General features: G+C 28.7%; 1 protein-coding gene across 1 annotated transcript; it reads right to left on the bottom strand.

The window, feature by feature from the left end:
• Positions 1 to 10,925: 10,925 nt before the first annotated feature.
• LOC145558382 (aquaporin PIP2-2-like) lies at positions 10,926 to 12,681 on the bottom strand. The gene is made up of 4 exons (XM_081619608.1): positions 12,254 to 12,681; positions 11,797 to 12,092; positions 11,463 to 11,603; positions 10,926 to 11,355 (listed from the first exon to the last, which is right to left on the bottom strand). Exons 1-4 carry the CDS (start codon positions 12,567 to 12,569, stop codon positions 11,242 to 11,244), a joined length of 867 nt encoding a protein of 288 aa, XP_081475734.1. The 5' UTR covers positions 12,570 to 12,681; the 3' UTR covers positions 10,926 to 11,241.
• Between the last annotated feature and the right edge of the window lie 679 nt (positions 12,682 to 13,360).

Here is a 13,360-nt window from a genome sequence, read left to right as displayed (position 1 = left end):
TATATATTTAAGTATTTATAAAAAATATTGTAAGGGAAAAATTAAATTAATTATCGTAATTAATTAAATTGAGCTTTATTTTGGTTATGATTTCATATTCATAATGGATTTTATCATGTGCATGAATTAATCCCAATTTATCTCATTTATAAACTTAATTCATAACATTTCATAACTCATGTCCTTTAGTGTCTGGTGAGAACCAAATCTTCCCTAATTTACTATACGTTATAAATATTTCTTAAATGTCCAAAATTTGTCATCCAAAAATACATAATTTCTCTTGATTAGTTGTAAATAATATATGTAGCTAAAATAACCGATAACTAGCGATGTAGATTATCACGAACAATTATGCGTTTTTGTAAGCATAATCGTTTATTATTTTCATCTCATTCTCAATGCAACTGTACGACAAGAAATAACAGTTCAAGCTAGAAATGAACTTGACAAATATGATAGTGTTTTAGTAAGGAGGCATACATAAAAAGAAAATGATAAAACTAAGGGAAAGAAAGCTAAGAGTCAAATGAAATCATTCAAACTAAGTTGAGATAGAATTAACTAGTGACGGTCATACTTTAATCTTTTCTAAATAATTTCATCATTTTGACTTTAACATTTGTCAACGCAAAATTTTTACCATTATAGATTTTTATTAGTTAAAAAAATTAAAAATTTAATATTATCCTCGTTTTTATTAGTTTAAACAAAGGATATTATTTGTGAGATATAAAATATTTCTTTGTTGCAACTAATAAGGAACATAATTAGTACATTGAAAATATACATTTACACCAATATCATTTAACATAATTGTTTTTGTATTTTTATATTAATAATGGAAATTTTGTCAAATAACATCTTTTAAATCAATTTTGTTGTGAATAACCACCTTATAATTTTTTTTTGTTAAAACACACCTAAAACCAGATAACTTTTATAAAAACACACTTGAGGGCGGTTCCATGTTGACTCGATTTTACAACGTTGATTATCACGTGAGAGGCCACGCACGCCGGTTTACACCCAGCCCATCCCTTCTAAATTTTTACCCTTTCTTTCCCTCGAATTCAATTTTTTTCTCTACTCTCAATTACTTCTCTATGTCTTCCTCACCTCACCTCACCATTATAGCACTGCAAAGAAAGTCTTCCATGACAGAAACTAATAAATGCTTCAATTCGTGAGTAAATTTCGGCCAAGCGAAAGGGTAATTGAAAAAATTCTCTCTCCTCTCATTTGTTATATTATTCAATTTCTACTTTTGTACTTGCCTAAACTTCTCCATGGATTCTCTCTCCTAAACTTTTGTCGTTCAATTGCAAGCCTTAAACCTCCTCCCTAAATTCTCATATGTCCAGGAGGTCCTAGCGACAATTGGAAGACCACAAAGCACTTCTGACCCTTCGACATAATTGCTACCTTCATCCTACAAAACATTGTTGGGAATAATTAACCCCCAAATCAAAAACCCTAATTACAATTTCAAACCCTAACTTATGATAATTCGCGAAATCAACAAAATTAATGGAAAAATTATTTAATTAAAACTACTTACTTGCCTCGTAATTATGCAAATTGAGTTTATTTTCAGAAATTGGAGCTCAAAATCAGAGTTAAAACTAGCATAGTGCCCGTGCGATGCACGATTTATAAATCAACTTATTGATTTTTTTGAATAAGGTATTATTAATCCCGTAGGGAAAAAAAAATAACATAATTCAATTAGTAATAAAGGGTTCATTTTTACTAACAAATTAATTTTGTCATTTGGATTTATTTTATTTCCTTTTTTTATATAATGTTATTTATTTATTTGAAAAATAAATTAATAATACTCACATAATTATAAGAGGTATAAACTAAATCTTTCCTACCTCCCACAGATATAAACTAAAATTTTCTTAACATAAGCAGCTATACAATCGAATATTTGTTTTACTCGTTGTATTCACCAAATTTTCGATACAATAATAACTTACCTTATATTTGACCCACCACTATATACATTTTTCCTAAGCAAATCATTGTGTCAAAAACAATTACAGAGTACATAATATCCATACAACCAATCAATAACTGATAGAATATACAACACGAATATATAGATATGGATTTGGTAATTTTTATACGAATGAAAGATATTTATTAAGATTTTTTAGAATAAAAGACAAATTTCATCAACTACCCAATCATGTATGTAAATATATTTTTTTATGGATATGTATTCTTATACTATAATTATTTAAATTTTGAACATTAGCATTAAATTAGTAAGGAAATATGAAAAATTAATGGTTATAGAAAAATAATATTTTAAAAGTGTGCAAAATTTTTAATTATTATATATGCGTAAATTTTTGGCATAATTATTGTTAGGAAAATATTGTTTAACTCTTTTTTAAGAAAAAGTTACATTAGATATATATTTTTAATCTAAGTTAACTTAATTTCAATAAATTGTATTCCCCCTAAAAAAATTTCAATAAATTGTATATTAACAATTCATAGACTCTACATTAATCTAAATTAAATTATTAGATAGATATTTTTTTTAATCAAAGTAAAATTAATTTATTCACCATGATTCTTTAAGAGGGGTATGGTCAAATATCATAGTGAATGTCATATTGAAGAACAATATATTAATCTTTCCATAATATAGATATATAATATGACCTTGAAATGAAAAATATAAAGACATATATGTTATGACTATGGCTATTATTTATATAGATGATAATACAAAAAAAAAAAAAAAAAAAAAAAAAAAAAAAAAAAAAATTGTATCTTATTTTATTATTTGAATACTATGATTTGAATTGAATATTTTATTATTAATGTATTTTTTGAATATTTTATTTTTACCGTATCATTCTACCATTATATTTGTAGACTTTTTATTTATTTATTTGAGAAATAATATTTCTAGACTTTACTATAATAGATGTTCTTACCATTATGCTCGTATTATGTAATATGAAATACTTGTATAATTCTTTCCTTTGTTCATTATGTCACAATAATATTTCTAGACTTTACTATAATAGATGCTCTGACCATTTTCACGACCATCTATTATAGTAACTGATTACATTATGACTAATGAGCAAAGAAATATCACTCTATGCTAGTATGCTATTAATAAAGGCAATTCCCAAAAATAATCCTAACACTATTTTAGAAATAATATTTCTAGACTTTACTATAATAGTTTATGTAGTTATTTAGAATATTTTTTTATATGGAAACATAAATGTATAATAAAAAATTAAAAATTTTAAAAAGACAGCGAATCATAAAGAGACATTTGTCAGTCTCACATTGAGGCGCTTGTCTTTTAGTATAATACTAGCTTATGGTCCCGTGCAATGCACGGATTTACTAAAATTTATAAATATTTTATTTCAACAAATTTTTTATGATTTTTTGTATGAAAAAATTCGATATTCTGCTAATTATATAAAAAATTATGCATATCTTTTTAAATAATATTATTTTGCTTAAATTTTCTATAAGTTGTTACAAAAATGTTTTATTGAATTTGGGACGGAAAGATTGTGTTTAAGTAGGAAATAAAATATTATAGTGTATTAAAATTGCCTAAGATAATCTGACAAAAAAAGGAAAAAAAAAAAAGTAGAGGGAAATTATTTAACCAGATTTTTCCACGTGTCATTTAATATTCGCCTTTAGTATAAGTTTATTGATTGATTTTTAAATAATATTATTTTGCTTAAATTTTCTATAAGTTTTTACAAAAATGTTTTATTGATTTTGGGACGGAAAGATTGTGTTTAAGTAGGAAAGAAAATATTATAGTATATTAAAATTGCCTAAGATAATCTGACAAAAAAAGGAAAAAAAAAAAAAGTGGAGGGAAATTATTAACCAGATTTTGCCACGTGTCATTTTTTATTCGCCTTTAGTATATAGTTATTGATATAGATTGTAGACTTTTTATTTATTTATTTGAGAAATAATATTTCTAGACTTTACTATAATAGATGTTCTTACCATTATGCTCGTATTATGTAATATGAAATACTTGTATAATTCTTTCCTTTGTTCATTATGTCACAATAATATTGCTAGACTTTACTATAATAGATGTTCTGACCATTTTCACGACCATCTATTATAGTAACTGATTAAATTATGACTAATGAGCAAAGAAATATCACTCTATGCTAGTATGCTATTAATAAAGGCAATTCCCAAAAATAATCCTAACACTATTTTAGAAATAATATTGCTAGACTTTACTATAATAGTTTATGTAGTTATTTAGAATATTTTTTTATATGGAAACATAAATGTATAATAAAAAATTAAAAATTTAAAAAAGACAGCGAACCATAAAGAGACATTTGTCAGTTTCACATTGAGGCGCTTGTCTTTTAGTATAATATATAGATGGATTCTTCAGAGGAGAGCTATGGAGATTTGGGTGAAGAACAGGGGAGATAGGAAGGTTTATTTAGGAAGAGGAGAGAGAAAATTGAATTGGAAGGAAAGAAAGGGTAAAAAATTAGAATGGAGTTGAGGGGGATAAACCGACACACGTTCCTCTCACGTGATACTCAAAGCCGTAAAACCGAGTTAACAGACCGCTCACAGGTGTGATTTTACAAAAGCAATCTGATGTTACGTGTGTTTTAACAAAAAAAAAATAATAAAAAAATTATAAAGTGGTCCTTCACAATAAAATTATTTTAAAAGGTGTTATCTGACAAAATTTCCATTAATAATAAAACATGGTCAAAGTAATGTAAATGAATAGTGTCCAAAGTCAATTTGATACCATTAATCCTAGTCCAACTGAAACCACCAAGGTCGATCTAAGGTTAGTATCAAAACCTAGTTCATCAGACATATGTGATACTTAATGATAATGGGCCAAACTCCCATGATTTGGGTTGCTTTTAGTCAATCCAAAGCCCATTGAAAAGGTGATTTAAAATCGAGTTGGCCAGTTGTTATTAGTGAACACTAGACCCTAGTGTAGGTAAGACACCCTACACCCCCTCTAAACGCGTCATTTAAATTACTACCCACACCCTCCACTAACTTTCATTTTATCTCCCCTTACCTTTTTTTACATCTTCTCTCTCCGCACCCATTTCTCTGCAAGTTTATCTCTCATCAAAAGCTTTAATTGCACAATTGTTTTTAAATTATCACAAAAAAGTCTTCAAGCACTATGAATTTCAATAAAACAAGACGTAAAATCTGAAAAAGTAAGTTATTTTGTTTGAATTTTGAATGAAAAATAGTATAAACCCTAGGTTTTACTAATTTTTTTGTTGCGATGTATTTCGAAAATGTAATCGAAACATCAACCATGAAAATTGTATGCCAAGTATTATACTATAATCTTAGTAATTTTTATTGAAAAACTAGTAAATTATATCATACATTCTTCAGTTTTGTTTGCAGAGCGAAGGAAACCGTTTCAGAGAAGAGAAACAAAGATTATAGTTCGTAGTTTTTTTTTTATTATTATTTCTTTATAAATGTTCATTTTCATTTTGTTAAATGTTCATTTATAGGTTGGTATAACATCATTCACATTTTAATAAATGATAAATGTTAATTTACGTATTGATAAATGTTCATTTTCATTATATATAAATGTTAATATACGTATTGATAAATGTTCATTTTCATTCTTATTCATGATCATTTCATTTTTAACAAGTTAATGCATTAATTTTAAAATGAACATGTGCATATACTTAAAAGTTCATTTTTATACTACTAATTAAAGCACTCAATTATATCATGAAGTAGTTATTTTTACAAATTTAATAAGAAATTTCAATAAGATCGAGTGTGTGCTATATTATTGTAGTTGTCATAGAAATTATTCTTACAATTACAATAAGGAGTTTGTGTTACCTTCAAAAATTTTCAATAACAAGTACAATAATTATAAATTTTATACATTTTTCATCTATAATAATGCTCCTTAATTAAATAATTACAACTATTAAATAAATATGTTTAGTTTTGAAATATTATATGTTCAATTACAAATATTAATTAAATATGTTCATTTATGAAATATTATATGTTTAATTATAAATAATTGTATGTTCATTTACAACCATTAAATAAATATGTTCATTATTTTGGAAATATTATATGTTCAATTATAAATAATTGTATGTTCATTTACAACTATTTTTTTTTTTTTTTGAGGGAAATATGTTCATTTACAACTATTAAATAAATATGTTCATTTTAAAAAAAAAAAAAAATATGTGTTCAATTATAAAATTATACGAGTATAATGTTTATAAAAAAATTTAAAAATTATACACTTCTCATTAAAGTCAGAAGCAAGCTTTATCAACGGTGATGTGAGCTTCTTTATATTTTCCCTGCTTCTTAATCCTTTGCACTTTCCCCCCTCTAACCCACTCAACTAATTAAGCCACAATAACCACTATTACCTCATTGCTCGGCCCCACGACCACTGTTGTCTCGCTGCCGCTGCTACCACCGCTGCCACAATATAACCACCATCATCTTGCCACCACCGCTGCATAACAATTGCAATTTGTTTGTAATTTCTTCGATTAGGCTTGCAATTTGCTTATTGAGTTGATTGCTTGTGAGTTAGGATCATTAATTGTTTTTTTAGTTTTTTGAAACAAAGGATCATCAATTGCTTTATTATAATTGATAACATGGAAATCTCTTCACACTCTTTATTTTATAAGAGTACAATAATTTTTACATGGAATTGAAACTCAAAGCATTGAATTATTAACTTGCAATGGTATATAACCAAAAAAAAAAGAAAAAAAGAAAGTAAACACAAAAAAGTACCAAATGACGTCACTTGGGGAGGGGGGGTGTAGGTAGCAAAAGCTACACCAGGGTGTAGTGTAAAATTTTCAGGCCAGTTGGGTTAGACCTCTAATACAAAACCTTCTGTTTAAATCCATAAAACAGTGTTTGACTTATTGGTCTAAACTTGACTTTTTTTTAGCTCGAATTTAGTTTGAACAAACTCATTATTGTTTAGGCCGGCTCAATCGGTTCATTGAATTGGGTCATGCCATTGTTGATCACCTCAAGTTACTAGTCCAAATACTACTTGTAAGTTGTAACTATGCATTAAGTCGTCCTACTTAGCTTGTTCTTGGTTAACCCAATAAAAATTTACCAACTTGTCAATTCTAAAGCTTAAACTCCATTTAATTCATCCCATAATTAACATCTGACATATTTGTAAAGATAGTTTACTCATCAATGAACATTAATTAGTTAACCACGGAGAATTATGTCATTGTCTAACTCTCTTTTATTTCAACAAAAATCAATGTAATAATAATAAAAGAGGACAAATACTATTGGTGATATATAAGTATTAACCTTACACATCGTTGTCTAGGCTGTGTTTTATGGTGTAGTGAGATGGCTTAAGTCTTAAATTAACAAAGATTAAAACCGACCTTCCAATTATTTTATACTAAGAAGTGCATCATCACAACTAAAGTCTCACCTAACTCAAACGTTACTAATCCTTTTAATAAACATGAAGATAAGGTTGGATTAGATCACTAATCATTATAATAATTAACAATTCAGATAAACTATATACATAATCACAAAATTTAAGATTAAATAAATATAAGAAGCATAAACTCCGGAGTGTCAACAATTGTTACATGTACATGTTTTTGGAACTTCCAGAGTGTTCTTTGTTGCTGCTAATACTGTTTGATGTACCAATTAATTATTTAATTATTTTTAAGAATATGATACAAAATAATTATTGTGAAATGACATGTCATCATCGCAATGTAACCACACAAATTAGGAAGAAATAAAAAACTAGAATCCAGCTCATTATAATATCGCTTTTGTGCTAAGGGTTCTCACTTTTCACTCAACCACTACGGAGTACTACTTTATGATTTCAATGTCTATAGGTTGTTTCATCATTCTTGAGGCTATGAATTGAATTGAATTATATTTTATAAAAAAGAAGATAACTATGATTTTGAGCCACATAATCTGTGTAGAATTCCGTCTAGTTCATGTTTGGACGGTGATCGTCTCTGACAAAAAAGTTAAAATAAAAAGAATTTTTTTTTTTCAAAAACAGAAGATTATTAGCTTAATACAATGTCATGATATATAATACTTCCTTAATACATACGGAGTAACAAACTACTTGAGGGTGTAAAAGTTCTTCCTATAAGACCTAAATAAATAACATGAATGAATTCAGATGAAGAGAACTAATAGCGACAAAATCAAATTAGGGTCGAGCCTCAACATGACCCTATGAAAGGAAGATCTTCTTATATACTCCGTATAATATGTGCATGATTTTTGTACTATGTTCTCTTCATCTTAATTGTCAATACAATAATTAACTTTGCTAGGTTAGTTTATTGTATTATCCTTCCTTTTCAAACCTCAGCTCAATCTTCTCTAAGCAAGAGAAGATTTAGATCTTATGAGACTTTTGGCTTCTTTGACTTCTGAGATATGTCATTTAGATGCTATACAATCTCTTTAAAAGGAAGTTACATTAAAAATATAGTTTGACAATAATAATGACAACATTGTTCAATTAAAATAATTAGTTTTAGTATTATCATTTCATTTTTTTATATGCTTTTTATTTAGATTAAATTTCCCCCTCATAACTATTTTGATTGAATTAAAATAATATTGATATCATCTTGAACTTATGTTCATTACAAGTTACGTGAAACATTTTACAAAGTTCATTCATAACTTTTTTCCAATAATTAACATTAATATTCCAATTTAAAGTACATACATATATACAAAAACGTTAAACCAAAGTATAGCTGCTTTAATTGGTAAACAATTTTAAGGTTTTCTTAGCTTAATATATATGTGTACATGTATGATGGTATTATTCTCTATTTTACTAACTATTTGAATTAGTAGTGCTTACTTATGATTTATGAATGAACTGAATTAAAAATTATGACGATAAGATTTTGCCACCCTACTTTAGGTTGTGGCATAGCATGATTGTAACAAATTATTCCTTACTTTATAAAACGTTAATTAATCGATGTGATTGATAATTCTAGTTGTTAAATTTGTCATTATCTGAGTTTTCTCGTATAATTATTTATTTAGGGCATGTTATCCTTAGGGCCGAAGGACTAATGCGCCCTTACAAATGAGGGCCTCCTTAGGCTCCATCATATTATTAATTAGCTCAAAGTAACTTTTTGATTAATTCTAACAAGAAAAGCAACATTAAGGGTCTGTTCTCATATGTTGAAATTCAGTTTAATTCAGTTCAGCTCAGCTCAGTTTAGTTCAGTTCAACTCAACTCCTAATTTCCTTCATCATATAAAATATTCATTTCCAGTTCAGTTCAGTTCAGCTCAGTTCAGTTCAGTTCAGTTCAGTTCAGCTGAGTTCAGTCAATAAAAACAGGCCCTAAGTAAGTTTGATAAATATATTTATGTAAGACTTAATTACTACCTATTTTCTCGATTATTATTAGGAGCTTTTTCGAATTATCTCAAACAAATAATTAATGGCACCCAATATGAGTATCAGTAGATTTAAGGTTGAAACAAGGACTTGTATCTCCAGTCTAAAAATAAAATACTAGTAGTTGGGTATTTTTTTTTTTTTTGTTGCTTATTTCTCATTTATTATTAGCAATAGTACTTCTGACATCTTTATTTAAAAAAAAAATGTACTTCTGACATAATAGTACATGTAATCCCAAAAACCTTGGAGATTATTTTGGGAGATGAATTTAAATTTCTTTTATTTTCCACATTTAGCAAAAAATTCATTTAGCTTCTAATTTTCAATCAATTTTTTTGTATACGTGCCACATGGATCCGATTCCCCAACGTTACAAAACAGTTGATAAGTCATGAAATTTTACTCTAAGGACAACCATTGCATTTTTTTTATTAAAAAAAATGACCCAAAATCGTCACAAGTGGAACTTAATTGAACTTGAGACCAACAAAAATATATATGTTGGAAGTGGGGAATTTTTTTGGCTCATCATAAATTGATTTTGATACATTCTACGTGAGAGTATAGTTTTTTTTATTTTTTTTATTTTTTTTATTCTCTTCTCATACAGAGACGTGCCAATATCAATTAAAGATGTGCCAAAATCAATTCCCGTTGAAAATATAAGCTTTACTCTCTTTTCTCACTTAATATCAAGTATATAGACTATACTCCATGTCCAAGTTATTTGTAACCATAAAGTTTGCTATATTTCTAACAAATAAAACTAAAGGATGTACATCCTAGTCATTTGACATTTTCTAGGATTAACCAAAGTGTTTAAGGGAAGCTAAATGAAGAACTTATTACTTTGGCATGCAGGGAACAGCTTGGACATAACAAAATATACTTCTTTCGCTATGCATTAGTTGTGACTTTTGAGTATTATATGTGAGACATTAAAAAACTTCAAACTTGCGACTAATATACAATGTAACGGAGGTAGTACTTCGTATAATTGGTCAAAGTTCATTTGTTGGTTAAATAAACAAATACAAGTAAGTTTAATATATTATCACTCTAATTTTAAATGATTGAACAAATAAAAGGATTTCAAATGATAATATTCGGCTTGATTTAAGTTTGTAAAATTGTTAATGAATGAAAAGCTTTATAACACTCATCGGCTGGCTCAAATTGTTTGCAATCCTACTACTAATGTGATAATAATGTTGACATATAAGCCTCATGTCCAACTTTTATACCCAATTTTGTTTTCTTATAAGTGGGACAATTATACAAAACCTTTTTTTTTTTTTTTTCTTTTTTAAAGTAGAAAATTGATGAGGAATATTCCAATAAAAAAAATTATGACGAATATATAAAAATGACATGAAAAGTAGACAATTGTAAACAAAAAACAAGGATAATGTACTATAATAATATGTGCTATTATCACATAACAAAGCTCCACAATAAACTTAATTATCATATTAAAAGGAAAAAAAAAAAAGTTAACAACATACAATGGTTTTAAAAAAACCCCAAGAAAAAAAAAACAAACAGAGAGAAGCAACCAAACACACCCTTAATAATTATAGCCCATTGTTGACCCCATTTGTTGTTGTTTATCTACAATTTGTATGGTCTTTTCTCTCTCCATCCTTTTCAAACCCCATTAATAATTAAAAAAAAAAAAAAAAAAAAAAAAACCACAAATTTAAATAGAAAATGATGCTTCATTTATTTTAAGCATTGCTCCTGAATGATCCAAGAGCCTTGATTGCTGCTGCTCTTAGGATGTATTGGTGGTAGAATGCTGCTACTGCTGCTCCAATGAATGGTCCCACCCAGAATATCCACTGTAATTTAACACAATTCACAAATAAAATTAATTAGTTATGACCGAGTAAGTAAAAGTTTACAACTAATAAATAACAGAGGAAGTATATATAATTTAGTCACATACGTGCTCGTTCCATGATTTCTCTTGGTTGTAGATCACGGCAGCTCCAAAACTTCTAGCAGGGTTGATTCCGGTACCGGTGATTGGGATGGTGGCCAAGTGAACCATGAATACTGCGAAACCGATGGGAAGTGGTGCCAACACCTTCACAAATGAACAACAAAAAATATGTTAGTCACATACTTATTACTTGTATATGGTCATTCACTACAAGAAATAGTCACATTTGTGACCTAATTTTTCACCCACCGGCACATATATAATTAATATGCTACGCATACTATTTTAAAAATGTAAAAAATTGTGTAATATTATGGATAAATTAAAGTAAACTTACGGGAACATGGGAGTCTCTAGCGTTCCTCTTAGGGTCAGTAGCGGCGAACACCGTGTAGACAAGAACGAATGTACCGATGATCTCAGCACCTAGACCGGTACCCTTGTTGTAGCCGGCAGACATGACGTTAACACCACCGCCGTATCGAACATAGTAAGACTTTTGGAAGGCTTTAACTAGCCCAACACCACAGATAGCACCAAGACATTGAGAAATCATGTACAAAATTGCCCTTGGTAGAGACACCTTCCTTGCAATGAATAGCCCAAAGGTCACTGCTGGGTTGATGTGTCCTCCTACATATCACACCAATAAACAAAGTTAGTTATCATCAATTCCTCGTAATAAAAATTAAAAAATTACTCACTCAGTTTTTTAAAACAGAGAGAGTATTTACTTAACCAAAAGTTTAAACTGATGCTTGAATAATCTGGCAGTATGTAATACTTTTACTTACCAGAGATACCGGCGGTGCAGTAAACAAGGATAAAGATCATGCCACCGAAGGCCCAAGCGATACCAAGGATTCCAACACCACCACAGTCTTCACCACCAGCGGCGGGATCAGTCTGGCTTTTGTACCCAATCACGGTAAGGACGGTAATATACAAGAAGAGAAGAGTAGCAACAAACTCAGCTATGCAAGCCCTGTAAAAAGACCACTTAGTGAGCTCCTCCATATCAATGAGTGGAGTAGGGGGAGGGTCATGGTAGTCCTTAGCTGAGAACTCGGGCTGGTTCGGCTCGGCCACGGTTTCGACATCCTTAGTCATGGCGAGGAAGAGTGGTGATTAGCTAGAGAGAAAGAAAGGAGGTTGAGAGTGTATGTTGTTTGTGAATAGAAGAGTGATTAGGAGGGGTATTTATGCAAGGTTAAGGGGTATGTTAATTAATTATGTAAGAGTGTATTATTTTAGTGTAATGTTTGGAGCATAATTGTGATTAATGAGTTGGATAATTTTAGTAATATTTAGGGCTGTGGGATGGCTTAATTATTAGCCGTCCAAATGACATTTGATTTTAGTTGTCTTAGCTTGCATTGGTCCCACCATTTCCCATTTTTCCAACGGCTCCCTCGTTCTTTTCTCAAAATTCACTAATGTAGTATTATCCTTTTTGTCTAGGTTTTTATTTTATTTTATTAATTTTCAACTTTATTATGTTTGGAATTTATAATTTTCATTTTCTAGAAAATGTTTTCAACCGTTTTTTCATATGTAAAAGTTTTCCTCTTTTATGGTATTTTTCGATTACTTAGATATGTGGTTGTCTTTAAGGTTTATATGTAAAAGTTCATATCTAATACCTTCAACAAGCTACCATTTTGGATGTGATGAAAAATTCTAGAGGTTACATGAGATGTAGGGTCAACTTAGAGAATCATTCATTGTAAGGGTATCAATTCCAAAAGATGGAACTAGATAATTAAACTAAAGCAACTATAAATTGAATGGTAGTTACATTGATCAAACATAGATTATTATTATAAGGAAAATTTGCAAATTGCAGTCATTTAAAGTTCGTATTTTGCAAATTGCAGCCCAAAAGTTCATATAAATTGTAA

This window comes from Chenopodium album, chromosome 9 (genome assembly GCF_948465745.1).
Source record: "Chenopodium album chromosome 9, dcCheAlbu1.1, whole genome shotgun sequence".
NCBI lineage: Eukaryota > Viridiplantae > Streptophyta > Magnoliopsida > Caryophyllales > Amaranthaceae > Chenopodium > Chenopodium album.
This window is presented reverse-complemented; position numbering and strand designations above follow the sequence as displayed.